Here is a 27,413-nt window from a genome sequence, read left to right as displayed (position 1 = left end):
TGCTATTTATGTTGGTCATAACTTTCCTTCCAAGGAGTAAGCGTCTTTTAATTTCATGGCTGCGTCACCATCTGTAGTGATTTTGGAGCCCAGAAAAATAAAGTCTGACACTGTTTCCACTGTTTCCCCATCTATTTCCCATGAAGTGATGGGACCGGATGCCATGATCTTCGTTTTCTGAATGTTGAGCTTTAAGCCAACTTTTTCACTCTCCACTTTCATTTTCATGAAGAGGCTTTTGAGTTCCTCTTCATTTTCTGCCATAAGGGTCGTGTCATCTGCATATCTGAGGTTATTGATATTTCTCCTGGCAATCTTGATTCCAGCTTATGTTTCTTCCAGTCCAGGGTTTCTCATGATGTACTCTGCATATAAGTTAAATAAGCAGGGTGACAATATACAGCCTTGACGAACTCCTTTTCCTATTTGGAACCAGTCTGTTGTTCCATGTCCAGTTCTAACTGTTGCTTCCTGACCTGCATACAAATTTCTCAAGAGGCAAATCAGGTGGTCTGGTATTCCCATCTCTTTCAGAATTTTCCACAGTTTATTGTGATCCACACAGTCAAAGGCTTTGGCATAGTCAATAAAGCAGAAATAGATGTTTTTCTGGAACTCTCCTGCTTTTTCCATGATCCACCAGATGTTGGCAATTTGATCTCTGGTTCCTCTGCCTTTTCTAAAACCAGCTTGAACATCAGGAAGTTCACGGTTCACATATTGTTGAAGCCTGGCTTGGAGAATTTTGAGCATTACTTTACTAGTGTGTGAGATGAGTGCAATTGTGCGGTAGTTTGAGCATTTTTTGGCATTGCCTTTCTTTGGGATTGGAATGAAAACTGACCTTTTCCAGTCCTGTGGCCACTGCTGAGTTTTCCAAATTTGCTGGCATATTGAGTGCAGCACTTTCGCAGCATCATCTTTCAGGATTTGGAATAGCTCAACTGGAATTCCATCACCTCCACTAGCTTTGTTTGTAGTGATGCTTTCTAAGGCCCACTTGACGTCACATTCCAGGATGTCTGGCTCTAGGTCAGTGATCACACCATTGTGATTATCTGGGTCGTGAAGATCTTTTTTGTACTGTCATTCTGTGTATTCTTGCCATCTCTTCTTAATATCTTCTGCTTCTGTTAGGTCCATACCATTTCTGTCCTGTATCGAGCCCATCTTTGCATGAAATGTTCCTTTGGTATCTCTGATTTTCTTGAGGAGATCCCTAGTCTTTCCCATTCTGTTGTTTTCCTCTATTTCTTTGCATTGATCGCTGAAGAAGGCTTTCTTATCTCTCCTTGCTATTCTTTGGAACTCTACATTCAGATGTTTATATCTTTCCTTTTCTCCTTTGCTTTTCGCTTCTCTTCTTTTCACAGCTATTTGTAAGGCCTCCCCAGACAGCCATTTTGCTTTTTTTGCATTTCTTTTCCATGGGGATGGTCTTGATCCCTGTCTCCTGTACAATGTCACGAACCTCATTCCATAGTTCATCAGGCACTCTATCAGATCTAGGCCCTTAAATCTATTTCTCACTTCCACTGTATAATCAAAAGGGATTTTATTTAGGTCATACCTGAGTGGTCTAGTGGTTTTCCCTACTTTCTTCAATTTAAGTCTGAATTTGGCAATAAGGAGTTCATGGTCCGAGCCACAGTCAGCTCCCAGTCTTGTTTTTGCTGACTGTATAGAGCTTCTCCATCTTTGGCTGCAAAGAATATAATCAATCTGATTTCGGTGTTGACCATCTGGTGATGTCCATGTATAGAATCTTCTGTTGTGTTGTTGGAAGAGGGTGTTTGTTATGACCAGTGCATTTTCTTGGCAAAACTCTATTAGTCTTTGCCCTGCTTCATTCCGTATTCCAAGGCCAAATTTGCCTGTTAACTCCAGGTGCTTCTTGACTTCCTACTTTTGCATTCCAGTCCCCTATAATGAAAAGGACATCTTTTTTGGGTGTTAGTTCTAAAAGGTCTTGTAGGTCTTCATAGAACCGTTCAACTTCAGCTTCTTCAGCGTTACTTGTTGGGGCATAGACTTGGATTACTGTGATATTGAATGGTTTGCCTTGGAAACGAACAGAAATCATTCTGTCGTTTTTGAGATTGCATCCAAGTACTGCATTTCGGACTCTTTTGTTGACCATGATGGCCACTCCATTTCTTCTGAGGGATTCCTGCCCACAGTAGTAGATACAATGGTCATCTGAGTTAAATTCACCCATTCCAGTCCATTTCAGTTTGCTGATTCCTAGAATGTCAACATTCACTCTTGCCATTTCTTGTTTGACCACTTCCAATTTGCCTTGATTCATGGACTTGACATTCCAGGTTCCTATGCAGTATTGCTCTTTACAGCATTGGACCTTGCTTCTATCACCAGTCACATCCACAGCTGGGTATTCTTTTTGCTTTGGCTCCATCCCTTCACTCTTTCTGGAGCTATTTCTCCACTGATCTCCAGTAGCATATTGGGCACCTACTGACCTGGGGAGTTTCTCTTTTAGTATCCTATCATTTTGCCTTTTCATACTGTTCATGGGGTTCTCAAGGCAAGAATAATGAAGTGGTTTGCCATTCCCTTCTCCAGTGTACCACATTCTGTCAGATCTCTCCACCATGACCTGCCCGTCTTGGGTTGCCCCATGGGCGTGGCTTAGTTTCATTGAATTAGACAAGGCTGTGGTCCTAGTGTGATTAGATTGACTAGTTTTCTGTGAGTATGGTTTCAGTGTGTTTGCCCTCTTATGCCCTCTTGCAACACCTACCGTCTTACTTGGGTTTCTCTTACCTTGGGCATGGGGTATCTCTTCACAGCTGCTCCAGCAAAGCGCAGCCATTGCTCCTTACCTTAAGCGAGGGGTATCTCCTCACCGCCGCCCTTCCTGACCTTCAACGTGGGATAGCTCCTCTAGGCCCTCCTGTGCCCGCGCAGCCACACTACTTAAGAGGCTGTCTTTTCTCCATCTATAATCTTAACTCCTTTATCCTAGATTACTTGACCATAGGTGCATCGGTTTCTCTCTGGACTTTGTATCTTGTTCCATTGATATATGCAATATATTTCTGTTTTTCTTCCAGTACCAATGTCTTGATTACTTTAGCTTGTAGTCTGAAGTCAGGGAACCTGATTTTGTCAGCTCTTGCTTTTTTTTCTCAAGATTGTTTGGCTATTTGGGGTTTTTTATTCTCATACACACCATAAAATTTTTTGTTCTAGTTCTGTGAAAAACACCATTGTTAAGGTGATGCATTCAATCTGCAGCGTGCTTTGAGTAGTATGGTTATTTTGACAGCAGGAAACAATTTGTTCAAAGCGGTTCTAGGAAAGGCCAGCATCTTAAACCAACCATCACATGGTCTGCCTGTGACCCTTTCTTTTGCTTCATTGTGGTGTGATGTGGGTCAAAATGAGCAGCAAACAGGCAAATAGTTGCCTCTCCTGGCATGTGGTAATATTGTGGAATATGAAAACGTGAGTCAGAGACAGCCCAGTAAAGCAGCGCTTAACACAGAGCTGGTTGGGAACCTGTGTGTGCACTTGTGCTTCTGAGAAAGAGTGCACAAGAAAAGAATGAAACATAGTTAAAAAAAAAAAAGGTAAAGTGAAAGTATTGTAGAAAAACCTATAAAAAGAATAAAAAAGTTGGAGCAAAGGAGAGCTCCGGGGAGCAAGAGACCAGGGAATGTGGATGAAGCACTGACATGGGAACTCCAGGAGGTAAGATCCTAGTCCTCTATTTCTTGCAGTTCTAATAATAGTAATTGAATTTCAGATGAATATTGTACAAGTAGAGGACAAGAAAAAACACACCAAGTCACCTGGAATTAATTCAATGGAATTCGTTTCATGGGACTCTATATACTTCTTATGTATTTTACATATCTCTTACCTACTATATTTTATATGTTTACATATAATGTGTATATATATATATAAATAACAATGTCAAGGGGTAAGCTTTGCATTTTCAGTGATACCAAAGAGAGTTGCGGGAATTTAAGAGTTGTGTGGATGTGAGCTAGTGTGGTCGGGAGAGGACAGCTCTGGGAGGGCCTGTGACATGGCCTGGCCGGGGCCCTGATTGATGGGGAGTAAACAGGATATTTGAGGTGAACAGAATTCACTTCCTAATATAGTTGTTAAGCAAGGACATGAGCATCCATAAACCTACAGTAAATATGCAGATTGGCAAAGCATGGGCAGGGATTAAAAGAATACTCTTGTTAATGACCTTCAGAGGAGTTAACAAAGGATGAGAAGCCTGAAGTTCCAGATTCAGGAACATCATCTCCTTGCTTTTTTAGTGTTCTGGTGCCAATTGTGCCATTTTTTTAAAGAACAATTAATAAGTTAGTAAATGGTAGGAAAGCTTGACATATTTATTCTGTATATCCTGTTTTTCACAGATCCATATTTATTTTGTTCAGCTGCTTTTAAAAGTTAAAATTGTCTGCACATGAAAGTCACAGACAGCATCTTAAGAGGATGAGGACAATTTGAAACCAAAGGAGGAAGATTAGTGTGATTAAAAGTTAGATTAATAAAGAGAGCTCTATTCCTCAAGACTTATGCTTAGACATATTATTTTTAGCTCTATCTTATTACCTGAAGGAAATTTTAGCCTATCTCATTACCTGAAGGAAATTTTAACTAGTTCCTTTGTTTTCCTTACTCAGCTCTTCTTCCCAGCATCCTACTTAAGCACTGAAAACAAAATATTTAGGCCGATTTTGTCCAGTTTTCAGAGCATGTAGAGAAGGGGTGTTACTGCATCACACACCACTTGGTGGGGAAGGAGACCTACTCTGCAACCAGCTTATTGGTTTTTTTATCCTTTGTAGTCGATTTTTTTTTAACCCGTTTTATATTGGAGTTTAGCCTATTAGCAATATTGTGATGGTTTCAGGTGCACAGCTAGAGGGCTCAGCCACACCTGTATCCATTCCCCGTAGCACCATTTACAATCGACACGACACGGAAACAACCTAAACATCTGTCAACAGAGGGATGAAGACGAGTCCATGTATACAGTGGAAGGGTACCCAGCCACGGTAAAGAGCAGACAGTGCCATCTGCGGCAACATGGGGGACCCAGAGAGGATCATACTAAGTCAGAGAAAGACAAGTACCATTACTGACATCATTCATACATAGAATCTCATCTAAAACATGACACAGATGAACTTACCTACAAAACAGCAACAGACTCACAGATTTCAGAGATGAATTTAGGCACCAAAGGGGAAATGTGGCTGGGGAGGGATAATCAGGAGCTTGGGATTAACATGCACACACTAAGATACATAAAATAAATAGCCAAGGAACTACTGTATAGCACAAGGAACTCAATATTCTGTAATAATCTATATGGGAAAGGAATCTGAAAAAGAATGGATATATGTGTAACTAAATCATTTTGCTGTACATTTGAAATTAACACAGCGTTGTAAATCAGCTATCTCCAATAAAATTAAAAAAAATTTTTTTTAAAGTAGGTTCTTCTAAATTAGAATTCAAGGCCAAAATGACATCTGAAGTCCCAGATATTTGGAAACTGATGTACAAGCAATGAAAGATTTAGAATTGACTGAAAACGAAACATTAAAATTTGTGGGGGTGGAAAGCAGTACTTAGGGGACATCAATTGCACTATGTAACTGGATTATAACAGAGGTCTTGGATCAGTGACTTCAGCTTCCACCACGGAGAAAGAGCAAATTAAACCTAGAGTAAGCAGAAGAAAAGAATATTAAACATCACTGTAGAAGTTAAGGAGTAGAACGGGGTTGGCAAACTTCATGCTCTGGGTGAAAGCCAGCCCCATGGCCTGCTTTTGTACAACTGAGCACTGAGCAGCTGTAAATGAGACTGCGTGGACTGCAGTTTACTGGCCTAATAAACTAAAAGACACAAAGTATATGATCATCTCAACAGAAACAGAAAATGAAAAGACAAATTCCAACATCCATTCCTGATAAAATCTCAGGTGAACCACGAATAGACAGGAACTTCCTTAACCAGATAATGGGCAGCCACAAAAAACTCTGCGCTAAACTATACTTAATGGTAAAAGACCAAGTGCTTGCCACCTGGATCAGGAACAAGATAGGGACTTCTTTTCAGGCCACTTTGATTCAATACTCTCCAGAAAGTTCTAGGCAGGGCAATTGGCAAGAAATAAAAGGCATCCAGATTAGAGAGGGAGGAGTAAAACTTTTAATTCCAGAAAACACGACCATGGTGTAGAAGACTTGGTATAATTTACAAAAGAGCTGTTAGAACTAATAAGTAAGTTTAGCAAGGATCCCGGACACAAGTTAGATATCAACTGTATTTTTATTTATAAACTATTAGAATTTGAAATTTACAATGCCATTTACAACAGCATCAAAACTATGAAATGCTGGCAAGTGATATGATAGGCTTGTATACTGAAAACTACAAAGTATTACTGAAAGAAAAGGAAGAAGACAAAATAACTGGGCTGTTTGTGGGCTGAAAAGCTCAATATTGTTAGGATGTGAATTCTCCCCAAATTGATACACAGATTCAATGTAGTTCCAATCTAAAATACTAGCAGGTCTGTTTTCGGTAGAAATTGACAAGCTGATCCTAAATTTCATATGAAAAGCAAAGGACTCAGCACAGCCAAGACAAATAAGAAAAAGCAGAAATTTGGAGCAAATCAGATAACACTATTTCTACAACTATTCCAACCAGTGACCTCAACTTCCACCTTGAATAACTAGAAAAAGAAGAGCAAATTAAATCCAAAGGAAGCAGACAAAAGGAAACGATGAAGATTACTCTAGAGGTCAAGGAAAGGAACAGGGGTGGGTGAACTCCATGTTGAGGGTGCAGCCCAGCCCCATGGGGTATTTTGTGAAAAGTGTGCTTGGCACAGCAAACCATTCACTAGTGCTTAATGAGGAAAAAGGTACTGGAGGAGTTGAATATCCATATTATCCCCCTCAGCCCCTGCTGTGACCTTGCACCCACACCTTGCTACTGCTAAGTTGCTTCAGTCGTGTCTGACTCTGTGCAACCCCATAGACGGCAGCCAACTAGGCTCCCCCATCCCTGGGATTCTCCAGGCAAGAACACTGGAGTGGGTTGCCATTTCCTTCTCCAATGCGTGAAAGTGAAAAGTGAAAGTGAAGTCGCTCAGTCATGTCTGACTCTGTGACCCCATGGACTGTAGCCTACCAGGCTCCTCCATCCAAGGGATTTTCCAGGCAAGAATACTGGAGTGGGTTGCCACTGCCTTCTCCGACACCTTACACCAGAATCATAGACTTAAGCGTAGAACCTAAAAGTGTAACACTTCTACATAAAGAAAGAAAAGTTTTGAGACTGTCGGCTGGAAAAAAAATTTCTTACATATGACTCCAAAAGCAGAAAAAAATACAAATTAATAAATTTGATTTTGTCAAAACCAAATATGTCTACTTTATTCAAAAGATTGTTAAAGAAAATGAGTAAGACAAATCAAGCCAAGCCACAAAGTGGGAGAATATTTTGCAAAGCACATGGCTTATAAAGGACTTATATCCAGAACACATAAAGAATTCCCCAAACTCAATGAGACGGCAACTAGTTGTTTGACAAACAGGCAAGGATTTAGACAAACTCACCAGCAAAAGATACACAGACTAGAAATAATTACATGCAAAGATACTCAACAGTATTAGTCGTTTACTTCAGTTCAGTCACCCAGTCGTGTCTGACTCTTTGTGATCCCATGGACTGCAGCATGCCAGGCCTCCCTGTCCATCACCAACTCCCAGAGCTTACACAAACTCATGTCCGTTGAGTCGGTGATGCCACCCAACCATCTCATTCTCTGTCATCCCCTTCTCCTTCCGCCTTCAATCTTTCCCAGCATTAGGGTCTTTTCAAATGAGTCAGTTCTTCACATCAGGTGGCCAAAGTATTGGAGTTTCAGCTTCAGCATCATTCCTTCCAAAGAACACCCAGGGCTGATCTCCTTCAGAATGGACTGGTTGGATCTCCTTGCAGTCCAAGGGACTCTCAAGAGTCTTCTCCAACACCACAGTTCAAAAGCATCAATTCTTCGGCGCTCAGCTTCTTCACAGTCCAACTCTCACATCCATGCATGACCATTGGAAAAACCATAGCCTTTACTAGACAGACCTTTGTTGGCAAAATAATGTCCCTGCTTTTCAATATGCTATCTAGGTTGGTCATAACTTTTCTTCCAAGGAGTAAGCGTCTTTTAATTTCATGGCTGCAGTCACCATCTCCAAGGCAAATTGGAAGTGGTCAAACAGGAGATGGCAAGAGTGAACGCTGACATTCTAGGAATCAGCAAACTAAAATGGACTGGAATGGGTGAATTTAACTCAGATGACTATTATATCTACTACTGCGGGCAGGAATCCCTTAGAGGAAATGGAATAGCCATCATGGTCAACAAGAGTCCGAAATGCAGTACTTGGATGAAGTCTCAAAAACGACAGAATGATCTCTGTTCATTTCCAAGGCAAACCATTCAGTATCACAGTAATCCAAGTCTATGCCCCAACCAGTAACGCTGAATAAGCTGAAGTTGAACGTTTCCATGAAGACCTACAAGACCTTTTAGAATTAACACCCCCCAAAAATGTCCTTTTCATTATAGGGTACTGGACTGCAAAAGCAGGAAGTCAAGAAACACCTGGAGTAACAGGCAAATTTGGCCTTGGAATACAGAATGAAGCAGGGCAAAGGCTAATAGAGTTTTGCCAAGAGAACGCACTGGTCATAGCAAACACCCTCTTCCAACAACACAAGAGAAGACTCTACACATGGACATCACCAGATGCTCAACACCGAAATCAGATTGATTATATTCTTTGCAGCCAAAGATGGAGAAGCTCTATACAGTCAGCAAAAACAAGACCGGGAGCTGACTGTGGCTCAGACCATGAACTCCTTATTGCCAAATTCAGACTTAAATTGAAGAAAGTAGGGAAAACCACTAGACCATTCAGGTATGACCTAAATCAAATCCCTTATGATTATACAGTGGAAGTGAGAAATAGATTTAAGGGACTAGATCTGATAGATGGAGTGCCTGATGAACTACGGACTGAGGTTTAAGTCATTAGGGAAATACAAATTAAAATCTCAGTGAGATAGCACTACACACCTATTAGAATGGGTAAAATTTAAAAGGCTAATCATACTAAGTATTGGAGTGGATGTAGAACTGGAACTCATACAGTGCTGGTGGGAGTGCAAATGCACAACCACCTTGGAGGAGTTTGGAAGTTTCTTCAAAAGTTAAAAAATCACACCTACATTAAGACCCAGCCATTTTACTCCTAGTTATTTGCCCAAAGGAAAAGAAATACACATCCATAACAGACTTGTACATCAACGTTCCTGGTATCTTTTCTCTAACAGCCCCAACTGGAAATAACATACTGTTGGCAAAGATTAGGGGGAATGACTCTCATAATTTCTGGTGTAGAACAAATTATAATTCCTATAAAAATTACAAATCCCATCAAAATTACAATTATCCTACACACCAAGCTGTTTATGTGTAAAATGATGTATGTATAAGGTTACTCATATAGCTCTGTCTGTAATAGCAAAAGGATGGAAACTGTTCAAGTCTCTCAATTAGGGAAATACATAAAAAAAAAAAAAAAAAAAAGATACTAAACGCCCTTTGCAGGGGCTGCCGAAACAGAATATTACAGACTGGGTGACTGAAACAAAATTAATTTATTTTCTTACAATTCTGGAGGCTAGAAACCCAAACTTATTAGCAGGTTTGTTTTTCCTGAGGCCTCTGTCTGACTTGTAGATAGCTACCTTCTTTGTTCCTACATTTTGTACTATATTAAAACATTGTTTTTGTAAAGTTACAAAACACAATGAATTCAGCTCATCCTAAAATACCATCAATTGTGAAAAGCAATAGACCATGTGAAATTAGCACCTCCCTCCACTACATTAATCCTCCTAAAGGATTAATACAGTGTTATTACAGATACTTCTTCTAGTTATGGACTAAGACCAAAAAGCAAAGACAGACACATATTAGGGATAATCATATGTAGTGAAAAGAAAAAAAATTCCATAATACATTTTGAAATATAGATTTAAAAAGTTTAGAAAAGAAGACTAACTGAAATTTACTTAAGAAAAAGTAGAAAAGTTTGACCTCAAACTAAAGAAAAGATTCATCAAGTATCTCTCTCCAAAGAAGATTCATACTGAGATAGTTCTATAGGTATTAATGCTATTTTAAAAGGTACATTTCTATGAAAAATAGATAAAGGAACGTGCAGCACTAAAAACTGACACCAGAACCCCGACGCCCCATCTGACGGCGGGGCCTCTTGCTGTTCTGCATTTATGTGGTCCATGTGGCCTTCACTGACTCTGAGCACCTGGGGCTGTATTGGTTGAATGAATTTGGCAGAAAATGGTGCTAGTCCACTACCAGGCCTAGTCATTCAGAAAACTAGCAGCACGCACATCCACCTTCTTAACCCTGCAGGGTCCCAACCTGCCAGGTAAGAAGCCCAATCAGCTCACTGCAGAGAACCTCGCAAGAGGCCCACATGAAGAACAGAGGCCAAGCCATCCAAGTCAGGTCACCAGAGGAATGCAACTGCATCAGGGACCCCAAGCAAGATCTGCAGGAACTCCCAGCTGAGTCCGGCAAACCTGCAGAACTGTGAAAGTCAAGAGAGGTGTGGTTTAAAGCCATTGTGTTTGGATAGCTGTTTCATAGCAACAGATGACTGAAAACACCGACAAAGCAGACATATGTGAATACACACACACATCCATCCCCTCTTGCTAAGCGCTATAAAACAGCATCACTCAAAGTTGCAAAATTCCACAATAAAATAACAGCAAATCAAATCTTGCAGTTCAATGAATGGTTAACACACCATGGCCAAGAAGAATGTTACAAATGGACTGTAAGACAGTGCAACAGTTATATATATGTAATCGTAACTTTAGGGAGTTAAGTGAGAAACCATATATGATCATCACTCAAGTTCCAAAAGTGCACTTGGAAAAAATCATGTTTGTTAATTACCATTGTTTTACTGTGGTTTTAAATTTATTTTGAAGTTTCAGGTTGCACCGAGGGAGGCCACAAGTCTTACGAGTTTTTCCTGGAGAAGCATGGGGTAGAGAGATGAAGAAGACTGTGTCATTCAGGTTGAGTCAGGAAAAGGATAAGCTGCCAGCTATTACCAGCAGTAGTCAACATTTTTCTGAAAGTTCCAGATGACAAAATCAATGTGAAAAAGAAATGACTTTATATAGGAAAGTGGCCAAGTCATCATAATTTACTGCTTTTTAATATTTATCATCCAAAACCAGTTAGAAATTATAACAGAAGATTCCATTCACATTAGGAACAAAAACTGGAAAGTATTTCATTGGAAAAACGCCTGAAATGGGATTGTACTTTAAATCTGTAATCGGTTAACAGTGGGCACACTGGATGGTGGCATTTAGTAGGTAAAACAGGAACTTACTTTCATTTTCTACACTGTATGTTTTCTTTTATCTTTTTAATTGTGCACTCATTACCTTTAAATAAAAAAACATGTATTTTAAAATTCTAGCCACAACTCTATAGGACCAATCAACATAAATCAATAAAACCTACAAAATTTTAATTTTTGAACCAGTATACATTTACTTCAAGTAAGAAAGATACTTATTATTTTATTTTGGGAATGAATCAGAAAAGTACATCATACGGTTTATATACAGGAATGATGCTGGGCTGGCCACAGGGCAGTGGCCTTTACCGCAGGCTCCTCCTCACAGCTGACTCACATGGGCTCTGGGCTCACCCGCACGTGGTTCCACATGCTTGGAAGAGCAGAATGCAAGGGAAGTGACCACTGACGCACAGTTAAAACATCATCCATCCCATTCACTAGGGAAATTTTCCATACTGTTTATTGGCAGAGATTCAGATGAAAATCTGATCTGGCTATGAATCTATGGAAGGAATTATTTTAGGGGGTCTGTGCTTTCAATGCCCAGGGCACAGGTTCAATCTCTGGTCAGGAAACAGATCCTATGAGCCACACAGCTTGGAAAAGAATCTGCCAAGGGCTGCCTGCTGACTAAGTATTAATATGTGTGTTGTGAAAATATGCAGACCCACACCCTAGGTAGAGGCTCTCCATAGCTTGACTACTTGAGTATAATTTTAGCCAGAAATATTCCCGTTTAAGAAATGCACTGCACAGAGAGTACCAGGTACTGGGTTTATCTGTATTTTAAACTTGAATGTCTCTGAGATTACTGGGCTGGTCATGGAGGGGACTGGTGGAGAAAGGCCATTGACCAGCAGGTAGGACCACCTGGTGCTTCTCTGATGCCTGTCATTTTATTGGGCAGTAGAAATTGCCCTCCACTTAGTTGATCAGCTCTTCATGTGAGTTTCTGGTCAATGTGACTCTTGGGGGGAAATTGCACAAAATTCCTTTCCTAGCCCCAATCTCAGTTTCCCTTTCCAAAATGGACATCCTGCGACACAAGCTTGCAGACAGGCACCAGCCAGACCAGCCACCACTGCTGGAAATGGGCAAAGTCCACTGTGCTCTTTAGAGACCACCAGCTCCACCTGCCCATGATTTGGAAACACAAACTTCAGAAATTCAGCTGCCTGGCTTGCACAATGCACACTTCCAGCAACAATACAAGAGGCCTCCCTATACATCCAAGTGAAACTCTTCCTCAGTGTTTAGAAGAGATGAACATGTAACAAATGTTTACTTTCATGAAACTAAAACGTACGATAGTATTTTGGGAATTGTAGAAACGTTATGATTACAGATACAACTTACTACACAAAGGGGAGAATCCCATACAATACAAAATCAAACCTCTTGCACGTTGTGAGAACAGAATGAGAAGATGGCTGTATATTAGCCGGGAAGCATTCTCTTTAAGCACAGCATCTGCTAGAACCCTGATCTTAGACTTCGCTCTAAAGCTGTGGGCAGCAGGGTGGATGTCTGTGGAGGCTCTGTACTGCCAGAGTGCAAATTCTCTTTTGAGAACCGATACTTCAAGTACAAACATACAACATAGATTCACAAACATGTTTACCATGGATGGTAACAGAATTATATTCAGAAATGAAATAAAAAAGAAACTAACATCCAAATGAAAAGAAAAAAAAGAAACCATACTCCTCCACCAAGCATTCCTGGTTAAATAATGTCTCAATTTTAGAACCAAAAAGCAGTGGGCCTTGGGGAGGTGGAGAAGTGACTTTGGTTGGGTGCAGTCTCACACCAGGAGGGAGTCTTACAGCCATCCAGCCAGGGGTCATGACAGCACGTGCTCCAGAATGCCTTGTCTAATCAGCTGCTCACACTTCCACCGAGGTAAAAAGTGCTGAGGGGTGGGGGGAGGAAGAGGAATGAAGAGCATTATTTTAAATTACATGTCGTGTCATTAAAAAGCAGCAATGCATGCTGAATATTTCAAACTGCACCAGCGAAGTAGTTAAAAGCTAAGCTTATATTTGCTGTTTTCATCAACTGAAATTGATGTTACTTAGAGCTGTACTAAAATCTGAATTTTATAAACAAATTCATACTTTAAATTAAATTTAAACTAAAGACTTCTGAATTCTAGTAGGTATTTTCCTTAGCGTTCGCATTTTTAGATTTATGCACAGGAAAGCCACGTAGGTGATCTGGGCCACAGACTACAAGGGATGTGGCAACAGTTCACTAAGGCAAATGGAAGGAGTGTCTTCTCCATTAAACCTCTTGAGGATCTATGTCTGAACAGTCATTCCTTTACTAACAGTGCAACTTTTCTCCCATATTTTTCAAGGATGAAGTCTTTGTAACCTATGGATGCTGACCACACGCTGTGTGTTGAGGAAGATGGTGCCCAGCTAAAGCTCATCCTCCATGTCTCCAGAGAGCACACTGCTCTCATTCTGAGGTGGAATGGCATCTCCTGGTCTCATTCCCTCCCAAACAGCAAGGCTTAACACAGAAGGGAACATTTACTAAATTCTGGAGCGGGGAGGTGCAGGGAGTGAGGCAGGAAGACTTTTCAAGCTCACAGGTGACCAAAGAAACCTCAAAGACTAGACAGACACAGATATTTGAGTAAAAATGAAAAACAGTGCGTTAGAAAGTGCAGCGTAGAGAACTCTAGAAGGTGAACTGAAGGAGAGAGTACGGCAAGTACTCAAGGAAGCGGACGCTACTTCAGCAGCACTGTGTGCCTGACAGTTTTTCACAAACTCAAGGCCTCACGTGGGACCCATGACCAAAGAAACTCCTGCCAACCAGTCATGAAGACCCATGGGCCGAGGACTGATGTCTAACCTAACTGAATTTTTTAAGTCTTACAACTATGAAATGTAAAAAAAGAAAGAAAGAAAAAAAAAAAAACCAATGGAGTTGTTCACTGAACAGTTATTCCAATGTCTACTAAGACATTTGTTCTCATTTCTGGGCAATGGGAAACATGCCCCATAGAGTCAAGAATAAAGGACTATATGGTAGGAAAATGTTTCCCTATTAATATTTCACATTATGTGGGTGATCTATAACACAGATTTTATAGAAAACTTATTTCTGATGTGCTCAGACATGTTAGAAGCCTCTTAATGTCCACTACAGTAGCTGATGCTTTTAAGTTACCCCAGTTTTAGAGTGACACTGAGAGACCAAGTCTCATCAAGAGGAAGGCTTCTGCCCACAAACCCTAGAGCCCACACGCCACAACTACCAAACCTGTGTGCTGCCACCACAAAAGCCCGTGCACCTAGAGCCTATGGGGAGCAGACAGTCTGACTGCACCCAGAATCCCTACATGATGTTTAAGGGTCAGCGGTATTAACCCTTTCTTACTATATGCAACGTTTGCTTAAAGTCTTTAGAAAAAGGATAAAAGAATATATTATGATAAACTTAATGCCTATGACACAAATGATCATGGCAAGGTGATATTTATTTAGCTACTGAACATTTCCATCATTCAATACTCTTACAAAATTTAAAGTATCCTAAGACAGTAAATACCTGGCTATTTTTTTTTAATAGCACTGAAGTACCATCCTCAACTTCAAATTCTCCGTAGTCTTTTAGACACCGCACCTGAAAAGAAAAACTGATGTTTTATAATATCTAAATTATTTTTTATTATGAAGTAACCATCAAGTATCTGGGGACTGTACATGTACCTACAGGAAGTCTTAGGCTCTGTGTGCTCCTTCTCTGTGTAGTTAGGCTTAGTATTCCTTTCTGAGGCATACTAGTGGTTCCCGTGTCCACTAGTTCCAATGTCCACTGATGGCAAGGAAGAAAACTGGCAAATCTCTGAATATATGTGTAGGTCAGCACTGACAGCAAGGAAACTGAAGGAGCTGCCAAAGAGAGTTTTGGGTTGGTTTCTCACTTTGATTTCATTTTAACAATATGTAAGATACTTATATGGTTCTAAAGTTCAGCTCAGTTCAGTCACTCAGTTGCGTCCAACTCTTTGCGACCTCATGAATTGCAGCATGCCAGGCCTCCCTGTCCATCACCATCTCCCGGAGTTCACTCAATCTCACGTCCATCGAGTCTGTGATGCCATCCAGCCATCTCATCTTCTGTCGTCCCCTTCTCCTCCTGCCCCCAATCCCTCCCAGCATCAGAGTGTTTTCCAATGAGTCAACTCTTCGCATGAGGTGGCCAAAGTACTGGAGTTTCAGCTTTAGCATCATTCCTTCCAAAGAACACCCAGGGCTGATCTCCTTCAGAATGGACTGGTTGGATCTCCTTGCAGTCCAATGGACTCTCAAGAGTCTTCTCCAACACCACAGTTCAAAAGCATCAATTCTTCGGCGCTCAGCTTTCTTCACAGTCCAACTCTCACATCCATACATGACCACTGGAAAAACCATAGCCTTGACTAGACGGACCTTTGTTGGCAAAGTAATGTCTCTGCTTTTCAATATGCTATCTAGATTGGTCATAACTTTTCTTCCAAGGAGTAAGCATCTTTTAATTTCATGGCTGCAGTCACCATCTGCAGTGATTTTGGAGCCCCAAAAAATAAAGTCTGACACTGTTTCCACTGTTTCCCCATCTATTTGCCATGAAGTGATGGGACCAGATGCCATGATCTTCGTTTTCTGAATGTTGAGCTTTAAGCCAACTTTTTCACTCTCCTCTTTCACTTTCATCAAGAGGCTTTTTAGTTACTCTTCATTTTCTGCCATAAGGGTGGTGTCATCTGCATATCTGAGGTTATTGATATTTCTCCCGGCAGTCTTGATTCCAGCTTGTACTTCTTCCAGCCCAGCGTTTCTCATGATGTACTCTGCATGTAAGTTAAATAAGCAAGGTGACAATATACAGCCTTGATGTACTCCTTTTCCTATTTGGAACCAGTCTGTTGTTCCATGTCCAGTTCTAACTGTTGCTTCCTGACCTGCACACAGGTTTCTTACGAGGCAGGTCAGGTGGTCTGGTATTCCCATCTCTTTCAGAATTTTCCACAGTTTATTGTGATCCACACAGGCAAAGGCTTTGGCATAGTCAATAAAGCAGAAATAGATGTTTTTCTGGAACTCTCCTGCTTTTTCCATGATCCAGCGGATGTTGGCAATTTGATCTCTGGTTCCTCTGCCTTTTCTAAAACCAGCTTGAACATCAGGAAGTTCACGGTTCACGTATTGCTGAAGCCTGGCTTAGAGAATTTTGAGCATTACTTTACTAGCGTGTGAGATGAGTGCAATTGTGCGGTAGTTTGAGCATTCTTTGGCATTGCCTTTCTTTGGGATTGGAATGAAAACTGACCTTTTCCAGTCCTGTGGCCACTGCTGAGTTTTCCAAACTTTTAAAACAGGTACAGCCAAAATTTTTAGCTGTTCAGTCCTGTTCCCACCACCACCTACAGGTAAAAGTTTTGGCTTGGGTTTATGTTTCCTCTCATTTGTTTTTTGCGCTTCTCTAATATTGATTTTTTTCCCCCCACAAACAAGATTTGTGTCAACTCTGCATTGTCAGATAGCAGGATTTTTTAGCAAAAAAATATGTATATAATGCTAACATGTACTCAATAGACTAGTGTAAGCATAACTTTTACATGCACTGGGAAACCAAAAGATTTGTGTGACATGTTTTAGTGAATATTTGCTTTATTGTGAGTCAGAAACCAAACCTGTGGTGTCTCCAAGGTATGCCTATATACACTAGTGTATATTCATATGCCCCCCTCCCTTGGACAAAAGTCAGCACACTCTATGCATCAAAGAAACACTCATTTTTTAAAAGGTGTACTTACTTCTATATATAGGCTTTTTGGGGGTTTCATATCCTGTGTGATGTCCAAACCTTCGTCTCCTCCCAATGACCTCATGTAGGTAGCAAGGGACTTTTTATAACGATTGAACCAGTCCATCTGGAAACATAAAGATGGCCATTTGACAAAGCTGTAAGAAAATAAATTTGCAGAAACTGTACACTAAACCTTTCAAAAACAGCACACATGCCCACATGCATTTTTACTATGACCATTCATTCAAACTACAAATATTATTGATTGCCTATTATGAACCAGGCACTGGTACCGAGAACAGTAGGTATTGGTCATTCTGCATATTGGTACCTACAAATGCAGAATGATATACCACTTTCAAGGACTGGACAATTCAGTATTATAATAATGTTAACTGATCTATAGATCCAAGTCATTCTCAATCAAAACTCCAATTGTTTTAAAAAAATCGAACTTGACAAAGGAGTCTGAAATTTGCATGGAAATGCAAAAAGCCAAAAATAGTCAAGACACTTGAAAAAAGAAGAACAAAATGGGAAAACTTACTTAAGAAGTATTACAAACTTACATTCAAGCAGTATCAAATCAGTACAAGGACAAATAGACTAAAAGAAAGCCCCCCACAGACATGCAACTTGGCTCATACATTATTCACAAAAATCTATTCCAGTACTGTAGATCTTTGTGAAAGATAAAACAAGATAACTCCAAAAAGACTGTACAGAAAAACATCCTCATAACCTTCACTAGTAAAGTGTGTGCGTGCATACATACACACGAACACCCCTCCCTCAGGTTTAATACTTTGCCAGAATGACTCTCAGGACCCAGGAAAGCACTGTCCTGACATTACAGTACTGTTGTACTGTAATGAAAGGAATACAAATTAGAACCAGCCAAAGGAAGAGACACCCAGGGTGAGGTCTAGGAGAGTCCCAGATGTGAAGCTTTGATGCAACCCACTCCAGTACAGACAGAGGAGCCTGGTAGGCTGCAGTCCATGGGGTCGCCAAGGGGACGACTGAGCGACTTTACTTTCACTTTTCACTTTCATGCACTGGAGAAGGAAATGGCAACCCACTCCAGTGTTCTTGCCTGGAGAATCCCAGGGACGGAGGAGCCTAGTGGGCTGCCGTCTATGGGGTCACACAGAGTCGGACACGACTGAGGTGACTTAGCAGCAGCAGCACCCTGAGGGATCAGGACACACCACCCTCTGGGCACACTGATGTGGAACAATGCACACGATGTTGTGTCAACCAGGGAAGCTTACACAACTCTGGAGTGTCATGACATAGGCTGCACTGATTGATCAAACCATGATGCAATGAATCACAGGTGATGGAGCCCTCCTTCTAGCTCCCCTCTTCTCTCTGCAATGATATCAAGAGGCTAAAAGCCTCAAACCTGAGGGGGAGAATGGGAACCTCTGAATTTGTATCCAGTTGGTCAGAAGGGAGAGTGTCCCTGGGAACCCCCAAACCATGGCTGGCGTCTGAAGTAAGGGCAGTCTTAACCTATGAAGTTTGGTCTAACTAGGTAGTTAGTGTCTGAAGTCACTGCAGCAGATGCTATGACCTTCACTTTGTAAATGAGGGAATTTAGGCACAGGGAGGGATGGAGTCACCTGCCTAGGATCTCACAGAAATAGAGCCAAGGTTTCTACACAAGTTTGCTTGCCTTCAATCCTGTGTCCTTAAATATTGTGCCTCAGTGACTGGATAAATCAAGAATTCATCACACATTCACAAAGATAAGCAAAGTACGTGTGTGCGTGCGGAGTCTCTTCAGTCGTGTCCAATTCTCTGTGACTCTATGGACTGTAGCCTGCCAAGGTCCTCCATCTGTGGGATTATCCAGGCAAGAATACTGGAGTGGGTTGCCAAGCCCTCCTCCAGGGGATCTTCCCGACCCAAGGATAGAACTCACATCACTTACGTCTCCTGCACTGGCAGGCAAGTTCTTTACAAGCGCCACCTGGGAAGCCCCAAGCAAAGTATGTACACACACATATTTTATGAAAAACCTCCAAATAATAATGCCAGTTTTGAATCCTACTGATGGATCACTAGCAGCTAATATAACGGGACCCTTTATTTTGTTAAGTAATAGTAGTTTTCCATACAGCATTTAGAATTACTCCTACCATTCTCAAACAGACCAAAAACTACTGAAAAGCAAATGTTAAAACAAAAAGACAAATACTATAAATACTATTACAAAACAATGCCAGGGGGCTTCCCTCATAGCTCAGTTGGTAAAGAATCTGCCTGCAATGCAGGAGACCCAGGTTCGATCCCTGGGTTGGGAAGATCCCCTGGAGAAGGAACTGGCAACCCACTCCAGTATTCTTGCCTAGAGAATCCTCATGGACAGAGGAGGCTGGCGGGCTACAGTCCATGGGATCACAAGAGTCGGACACGACTTAGCGACTAAAGCACCGCAAACAATGCCAGAAGCTCAGCCGGTTTCTGAATTTACAAATTTGAATAAGAACGCTAACTTACTTCTTCAGCAGACATGTGAAATCGTAAAGCACTTGGCAAGACACTGCCATATTCCCACCTGAGTGCTCTAATCCGAAGCAGCCGGTCATACCTAGAACATTAATACGGTATTGGATCAGAAGCTGTCTTGATCAGGAGAGGCTTAAGACTCAACCACCAGAAGGTAACATGTGGACTTTGATTTGATTCCAGAGGCAAACAAACCACTGTAAGAGGACACCTTCGGGACAATGTGGAAAATAAGAATAGACTGGATGGATGCTGTGAAGGTATGTTCACTGCTCTAGGTGTGAGAATTATACAGAGGTCATGTGAGAAAAGGCCCCAAAGGACCTTATTTCTTAACGATGCATATGAAACTATTCAGTGGTAAAATGTCTAATGTTTAGCATAGACACATAAAAAAAGATGAAGCAATTATGGCAAAATGTTAAGAACTGTGACCTATATGATGGCTCCATTGGGGGGGTTGTAATATTATTCCCTAGTTTTAAGAATACTGTAATTTTCCATGATAAAAAACGTTTAAGTGGAAAGAGAAAATTCAGAATGCTCATAAAAGAGAGACCAGTCTAAGAATTGCTGATACCCTCTTGGATGGGAACCCTCCATTGCTCCCTGCCACCCCGGCAAACACAGAGACGCTCACAGGTAGGCTACAGTGCAGCGCTGATTTCTTAGCAAAGAACAGTGTCGAAACTTGATGGTTGGTATCAGATCACCTCGTCCACTTGACTTTGCTTCATTTCTGGTAAAACATTTAAGGAGAAGAATGTCTACTGAGTACAGGTTAAATTTTCAAAATCAGCTAACAACTAACTCCATACTTGTTTTTAGCCATTTATGTCAGTAGTTAACCTACCTAAATAGTACCTGCCTCCACATTGGAGCTTTTGCTAACAGAATAAAATAGAAAAGAGCCAGGGAATTCCCTGATGGTCCAGTGGTTAAGACACTGCACTTTCACTGCCGAGGGCACAGGTTCAGTCCCTGGTCAGGGAACTAAGATCCTGCAAGCTGTGTGGACAAACTTAAATTCTTTAAAAAAAAAAAAAAAAATTTAAAATACCTAACTAATTTGTCTAGGATCATACTCCCATTGTTTTGTTTAGCCATGTGGCACATTGTGTTTTGCACACGGATTAATTTCCATTGTCTCCAAAAGACAACTTTTTGGCTCACTTTTTAGAATCCCTTTTGCATGCTGGGACAGGAGATCAAGTATCATGGGGCATAAGGTTATGGCCTCACATCATGTTCTCATCCTACGTTAGATTTATTCTCCATGTTGCTTATAGTGTGCTCTTGATTATAATGAAATAGCACAAATAAAATACACCCAACTTAACATCAAAGTATTTGGTTAAATACACAAGAACTTCCTTAAAAAATTCACATTTCCATGTGAGCAATTAAATAGGAATAGATTTCTTCTGACAAAGAATTTTAACCAGAAACTGGTAATAGTGACTGTCCTGCCCAGAACCAAACTAGGAGGATAGGGCACAGAATTTTTGGGGATCACGAATTTCCCAATGGTATAAATACAGGAAAGTCATTCCCTTACTGGACCAAGGCCTGTTCAGTTACCTCCTAAATAGGTCTATAAACTGTTCTCTTTTCCCCTAGTCTGGCTCACCCTTCTTATCACCTGCATGACCACCATATTCCCTCTCAGTCCCACCATCCACTGTCCACATGGCGGCCAGGGTGATTGTTAGAACACAAACATGCCACCACCTCCCCCACATGCTTAAAAATCTCACCTGGTGTCGCCCTTTGCCTGCTCAGTAAGTTTCAGCCACACTGGCCTTCGGTAATGATCAGGTCCCTGAGCATCCCACCCTCTTTCATGACTCAGGGCCTTTGCACATGCTGTTTCTTCCAACTAGAAATGCTCTGTGCCCACAATTACTTCCTCACTAAAACCTACTTATTCAGGCTCCAGCTGAAGTGTCTCTTCCTTGGAGACAATTTCCAGGATTTCTCAATCTACTAATATTTTCAGTGCATTACTCTCTTCACAACTGGTAGTCCCACCTGGTTTACCTCTTTCTATGGTATCAAATCCTTCCAAATCCTCATTCTCATAAAGTGAGATAAGGACTCTAAAGTCAAATGCTCCTCCACCCATCCAAGAAATAGTTCTTGATCTTCAACTATGTTTGCACTTTAGGGTCCTTCACCCAGAGGGAGAAAATTTTGGTTTTACCCTCTTGATTTCTGCTGTTTCAGCTCATAACTGTTGAGTGCATATCTGTTGCATGAACAAATGAATGACTTGGGAACCTGAGTTCAGGACTTTCCATTTCCTTTACATTTACTGCAGACCTCTTGCACACCAGTTCCTCGTTCATCGGTATCTACCATTAAACACAGTCACTGCAAAGTGTTTCTACTCTTCTGTGTAATCCACAAACCTTAACAACATGCTACTGATTTCTATGTCTAACTAACTGATGAAAACACTACCTAACAAGGCCAAGGATGAAATCTCATGTTGCAGACAGACTTCTCTCCAGGTTGAGCTCTCAATAACTCATTTTTCCTCCAGCAGTCAGTACTCTTGCGTCTTATTCTTCACCCAGTCACAGGATCCTCTGAAGTCTGTTGTTCAACCCAGATTCTCCACTGTGCCAACTACCATGGTTGGCTCTAAATAGTCTGCAACTCCAGAACCCTTTAACCTACCAAGCTGTAATGTTCTGCAGCACGAATTCCCAGGGAATTTCACTCAAGCTTTTGGAAGTCACTGCTGCTCCTGCTAAATTTGCAAACTGCCTGTTCTCCCTTTAAACCAGTAAGGCCTCACCTGATGGAAACAATACACTTCACTTGTTAGGTCTGTTACTTGCTCCTGTCTCATATCTTTTGGATCCATCCTAAATCCTTTCAAGTCACACCAGTCAAACAGTAACTATTTATCAAACACCTACCATGTGCCAAGCTCTATTTGGTCCCTACAGACATAACAATCATTAACACAAATCCTACTTCTGTATAGCTAGGGTATGATCAGGGTCACAGAGAATTAAAAAAACCAAATCATATCTTTTTAGATATGAATATTAAGATGATCTGACTTCAACACTGTATTTCTTAAATTCTTTTAAAATATCAAGCTTACCAACTTACACATCAGATTGGTTTTGCTCGTATAAAGCTTTCATCTCCTCCAGAACTTGCCTCAGTCCATCTTCCTGGAACATATAAAATTATACTCATTAATTCCCCCACCAAGTTTGTAGCAATACTTTATGCTTATGTACCTTATGAAAAACCAATAGTCCTTCCACACCTACTAAGATGGCTATAATAACAAGTGTTGGAGAGGATGGGGAGAAACTGGAACCCTTCTACAATGCAGGTTGGAATGCAAAATGGTACAGCCCTATAGAAAACAGCCGTGTGGATCCACAAAAAGTTAAATTTAGAATTACCATATTATCCAGTAATTCCTCTTCTAGGTATACACTCAAGAAAACTGCAAACCTAAGTTCATACAAAAACTTATGCACAAATATGCAGAGCAGCATTATTCATAACAGCCAAAAAGTGGAAACAATCCATATGTCCAATTGATGAACAGATAAGCCAAAACGGTATGTCCATTCAATGGAATATTACTCAGTCAAAAAAAGAAGTGCTGATACATACGACAACATGAACTTCGAAAACACTGCTTAGTGAAATAAGCCAGACAGAAAAGGACAAATACTGTATGATTCCACTTATCTGAAATGTCTAGAATAGGCAAACTCATAGAAACAAAGTAGATTAGAGGTTACCAGGCTGAGGGGGAAGGAGTGGGGAGTTACTGCTTAAAGGCTATAGAGTTTATTTGGGGTTATGAAAAAGCTTTGGAAATAGGGGTGATAGCTTTGGAAACATAATTAATAACATAATTAATGCCACTCTGAAATGTACACAGAAAAATGGTTAGAAATGGCAAAGTTTAAGTTATGTATTGTTTACCACAATTAAAAAAAAAAAAAAAATGAATTGCCAACAAAATACACAGTCAACAGACTGGGCTGAGAAGTCAGACAGAAAGGAGTACATACTGTATGCTTCTAACTGGCCCGGTACAGAAAAGTTTGCAATTCCTGGCATGCTGACTCCAGAAATACAATGAAAGAGACAAATATAATCTGTAGGGGAAGGAAAATCCTTGGTTGCCTAGGGCTGCAGATGGGAGGTAGCTAGTGCCACAAAAGAGAAAAGGGAATCCTTGGGATAGCAGAAATCTTGGTTGGGTTGCTGGTTACAAGGATTGTATACATTTGTCAAAACTCAAAGATCTATTAAAATGTGTACTGTATTATATATAAATTATACCTCAGTAAAACTAATGACAAAAAACCAACAGTCTACAGAAGTAATAACACATGACAAAAGCATGTAAATAACTTGTTATTTATTGGAAAAGAATCTTAAAAGGTTATTACCCAAAAAACCCCCCCAAAACCTACACACTGCTAGGATAGAAAACAGAAAGGTCAGAGGAGTTTTTCTGCTACCTACTTGGGCAAATTTCTAAAAAACTTCCCTTGGAAGGATAAAAACGTTAGAATTATAAAATTCATAAATGTTATACAATGTCTGTCAAAAAGCAACCCCTACACCTGAAACACTGTAAATAAACTACATTTCAATTAAAATTTTTACACACACACACACAAAACCCAATAATTCTATAACAATGACAACCAAAAACACACACACACACACACAAAACCTCCATACAAAACAACGATAAGCAACCCATCTACTTTAGAGCCAAAATATATGCACTAGCAAAAATGTTTTAGCACTACTGCTGTAATTACAAAATTACACTACCTAACCCTGCTTGAATGTAAGAAATCATTTCTAATGGAAAATGAAAGCATGACTTCTACTTTTTCTTTCATCAACTGGTTAAAAAGATATCATGGAAAAGTCTGATTTACTAGAATTCAGTTAAATATTCCTTTTATCACAAATATTATTTAAGGAACAGCTGAAACTCTTGCACAATTAGGAGATCGGCAGGTATACAAAAGACAAGCATGAAATAAACTTGTAAAGATATAACCAAGTTCTTAGATTTAAAATTTTATTTAAGACTTAGATTTTTAAAATTTACACTGGGAGTTGTATCATTTTGTGCTCCCACCTCCAGCTGTAAGCCCCTGGGAACTCAAGATAATTTTCCTAAAGTCTCAAATGATTATCAGTTCTGCATATCCAAAGTGCATCATTCTAGTTTGTCAAACACAGCACCTAACCATGAGGGATTCTGGGATAAACAAGGCAGAGTCCCTGCTCTAAACCAGCTACCATCTGCTGGGGAGGAATGATTCTCGAAAGCATGTGTTGGTCAAGGGTGTTAGGGGTCAATCAGATCAAGATCAATTCTTAGTCTAACCCAGCTAAGCTGTCCCAGTGGCCAGTCCCCAAAGGCAGGCACGACTGCAAGAAAAGGTGCAGTCTAAGACCCAGAAAAGCCAGGATTTTACACTTCTAAGAAACCAACACTTAAAATCTGAGCGAAAAAGACAGCTGGACTATCAGTCTGAAAAGCCAGCACCTGTGGGAAGTCTCTGCGCCTTTGGGCTGGTTCCTTCCTATGTCTTCCCACACCCCTCTCAAACATCTGGCTTAAAACTCAGCATTCATAAAACTAAGATCATGGTACCTGGTCTCATAACTTCATGGCAAACAGATGGAGAAAAAATGGAATCAGGGGCAGAATTTATCTTCTTGGGCTCCTAAGTCACTGCAGATGGTGACTGCAGCCATGAAATTAAAAGACCCTTGCTCCTTGGAAGAAAAGCTATGACAAGCCTATAGAGCGTTTTAAAAAGCAGAGGCACCACTTTGCAGACAAAGGGCCCTATAGTCAAAGCTACGGTTTTTCCAGTAGTCATGTACGGATATGAGAGTTGGACCATAAAGGAGGCTGAGCACCCAAGAACTGATGCTTTTCAATTTTGGTGCTAGAGAAGACTCTTGAGAGTCCCTTGGGCAGCAAGGAAATCAAACCAGTCAATCCTAAAGGAAATCAACCCTGAATATTCCTTGGAAGGAATAATGCCGATGCTGAAGCTCCAATACTTTGGCCACCTGATGTAAAGAGCTGATTCATTGGAAAAGACCCTGATGCTGGGAAAGATTGAGGGTACGACGAAACAGAAGGGGGCTACAGAGGGTGAAATGGTTGGATGACATAACTGACCCAATGGACATGAATTTGAGCAAAGTCAGGGAGACAGTGAAGGACAGGGAAGCCTGGCCTGCTGCAGTCCATGGGGTCACAAATACTGGGGCATGACTTACGGACTGAACAACAGCAACAACAACCCCTCTGCGTTCTGTGTCTCCAGTGAACCTCCCGCTGTGGTCTCCTTTTTAGATAAGGTAACTGCCTGAAGTTGCAAGAATAACAGACTGGAAATCTGTTCAAGAAAACTGTTCAAGTTGAGGCTCCGCTTCCAACACGCCCCAAGTTCAGACAAGCCCTTTAACTTGATCCTTAATTCCAGCAGCTCAGTTTCCCCATTTGTTAAATAACCCAAGGTCAGACTAACTGCTCTTGATTGTTCAAAACTCACCTTACCCAGAAGCTCTTCTGCTGACCGCCAGATGTTTACTCTGCTACCTGAGTGAAGCCTCCAGAGGCGACGGTCTCTCCACTCCCCGGCTACTCCTCTCACCTCCACCCCTGTCCTCGTACCTACCAGTCCTGTCGTCTTAGGACACGGTGTTCAGGGCCCCCCGACCGGGCTGTGGACCACATCCATTCTCTTCTGTGGTCTATTTATAACCCACTCAGAACCAGTCTTTCTTCTATCCGGTCCATTCCCCAAAGTGCTGCGACAGCTATCAAAACACAGAGTAATCCCGTCGCTCCTCTGAAATGCCTTGTAGTGACGAGCAAACCTCCCGGCCCCGGAGACCCCTTGCTGCCTGCCCTTCCCCGGCGGGGAGGGGAGGGGATTTGCACGGCCGGCTCCCCGGTGGGGCTACACTCACTGCAGCCCTCAGGGCGCGGCCCTAACGCCCGGGCTACGCCGGTCCACACCTTCCCGGTGTAACTCACACCTGAACTCTAGCACCCCGTTTCCCGATCTCTCTGCGCCTCACCGGGGCGAGACGCCCACCGCCCAGCCCGCGCGCACCGCAGCTACGAGGACGCCGGCGGCGGCGGCGGGAGACCAGGGCGGGGGTCGGGGGCGCGAGGAGAGTGGCGGCAACCCCTGCGCTCGCGGGAAGCCACCAAAACCGACCTGCCCACGACCTTCCCACAACCATGGAGGGGAACCACAGGCACACCCGCCATCCCGCTCCGGGTTGTGCAGCCCGAGAAGAGCCCTGGGGAGGACCCCGCCCTCACGTTGAAAGCAGGCAGCCTTCCCTCGGCCGCGCGGTGCAGCTCCCGGACCAGCTCCATGGCCTTCTCGCAGAACATGGCCCAGGCACCGGGCCCTTTGGACCACAGGCTCTCAGCCAAAGTACCACCTCACTATTTCCTACTGCTTCGGCTCCTATTGTTCCCAGGCGCGCGCAGTGCCGACCCCGCCTCCGCCCCGTTTTGGCGCCAAAATGGCGACTAATAGGAGAACATTG

General features: G+C 41.6%; 1 protein-coding gene, 1 long non-coding RNA gene and 1 other non-coding gene across 5 annotated transcripts in view; 2 read left to right on the top strand and 1 right to left on the bottom strand.

Annotated features, from left to right (window-relative positions):
* The window catches only part of LOC138990423 (uncharacterized), a 23,666-nt gene extending 8,637 nt beyond the window's left edge, over positions 1 to 15,029 (top strand). For both annotated transcript variants that reach the window (XR_011466527.1, XR_011466526.1), the window contains one exon: positions 13,846 to 15,029. This is a non-coding gene — a long non-coding RNA (uncharacterized lncRNA). The remainder of the gene's footprint in view (positions 1 to 13,845) is intronic.
* On the bottom strand, positions 11,197 to 27,413 carry GINS1 (GINS complex subunit 1). Of its 2 annotated transcripts, XM_070381349.1 has the most exons (8): positions 27,181 to 27,336; positions 26,525 to 26,666; positions 22,938 to 23,002; positions 20,452 to 20,550; positions 19,803 to 19,893; positions 17,302 to 17,418; positions 15,051 to 15,125; positions 11,197 to 13,398 (listed from the first exon to the last, which is right to left on the bottom strand). In XM_070381349.1, exons 3-8 carry the CDS (start codon positions 22,970 to 22,972, stop codon positions 13,330 to 13,332), a joined length of 486 nt encoding a protein of 161 aa, XP_070237450.1. In that variant the 5' UTR covers positions 22,973 to 23,002; positions 26,525 to 26,666; positions 27,181 to 27,336; the 3' UTR covers positions 11,197 to 13,329. The 2 variants fall into 2 exon arrangements, with proteins under 2 accessions (XP_070237450.1, XP_070237449.1); XM_070381348.1 differs by lacking the exon at positions 26,525 to 26,666 and having other exon boundaries at positions 27,181 to 27,413.
* TRNAE-UUC (transfer RNA glutamic acid (anticodon UUC)) lies at positions 20,732 to 20,804 on the top strand. The gene has a single exon. It is a non-coding gene; the product is annotated as a tRNA-Glu (tRNA).

Source organism: Bos mutus, chromosome 13, assembly GCF_027580195.1.
Source record: "Bos mutus isolate GX-2022 chromosome 13, NWIPB_WYAK_1.1, whole genome shotgun sequence".
Lineage (NCBI taxonomy): Eukaryota > Metazoa > Chordata > Mammalia > Artiodactyla > Bovidae > Bos > Bos mutus.
Note: the sequence above shows the minus strand (reverse complement) of the source record. Positions and strands in the feature narration are given on the sequence as shown.

Coding starts and splice junctions, on each gene's coding strand:
- GINS1 (XM_070381348.1), bottom strand. CDS start 27,255: ATGTTCTGCGAGAAGGCCATGGAGCTGGTCCGGGAGCTGCACCGCGCG. Junction 17,419..19,802: donor TTCACATGTCTGCTGAAGAA/GTAAGTTAGCGT, acceptor TTATGTTTCCAG/ATGGACTGGTTCAATCGTTA. Junction 13,399..15,050: donor TATTAAAAAAAAATAGCCAG/GTATTTACTGTC, acceptor CCCACCCCTCAG/CACTTTTTACCTCGGTGGAA.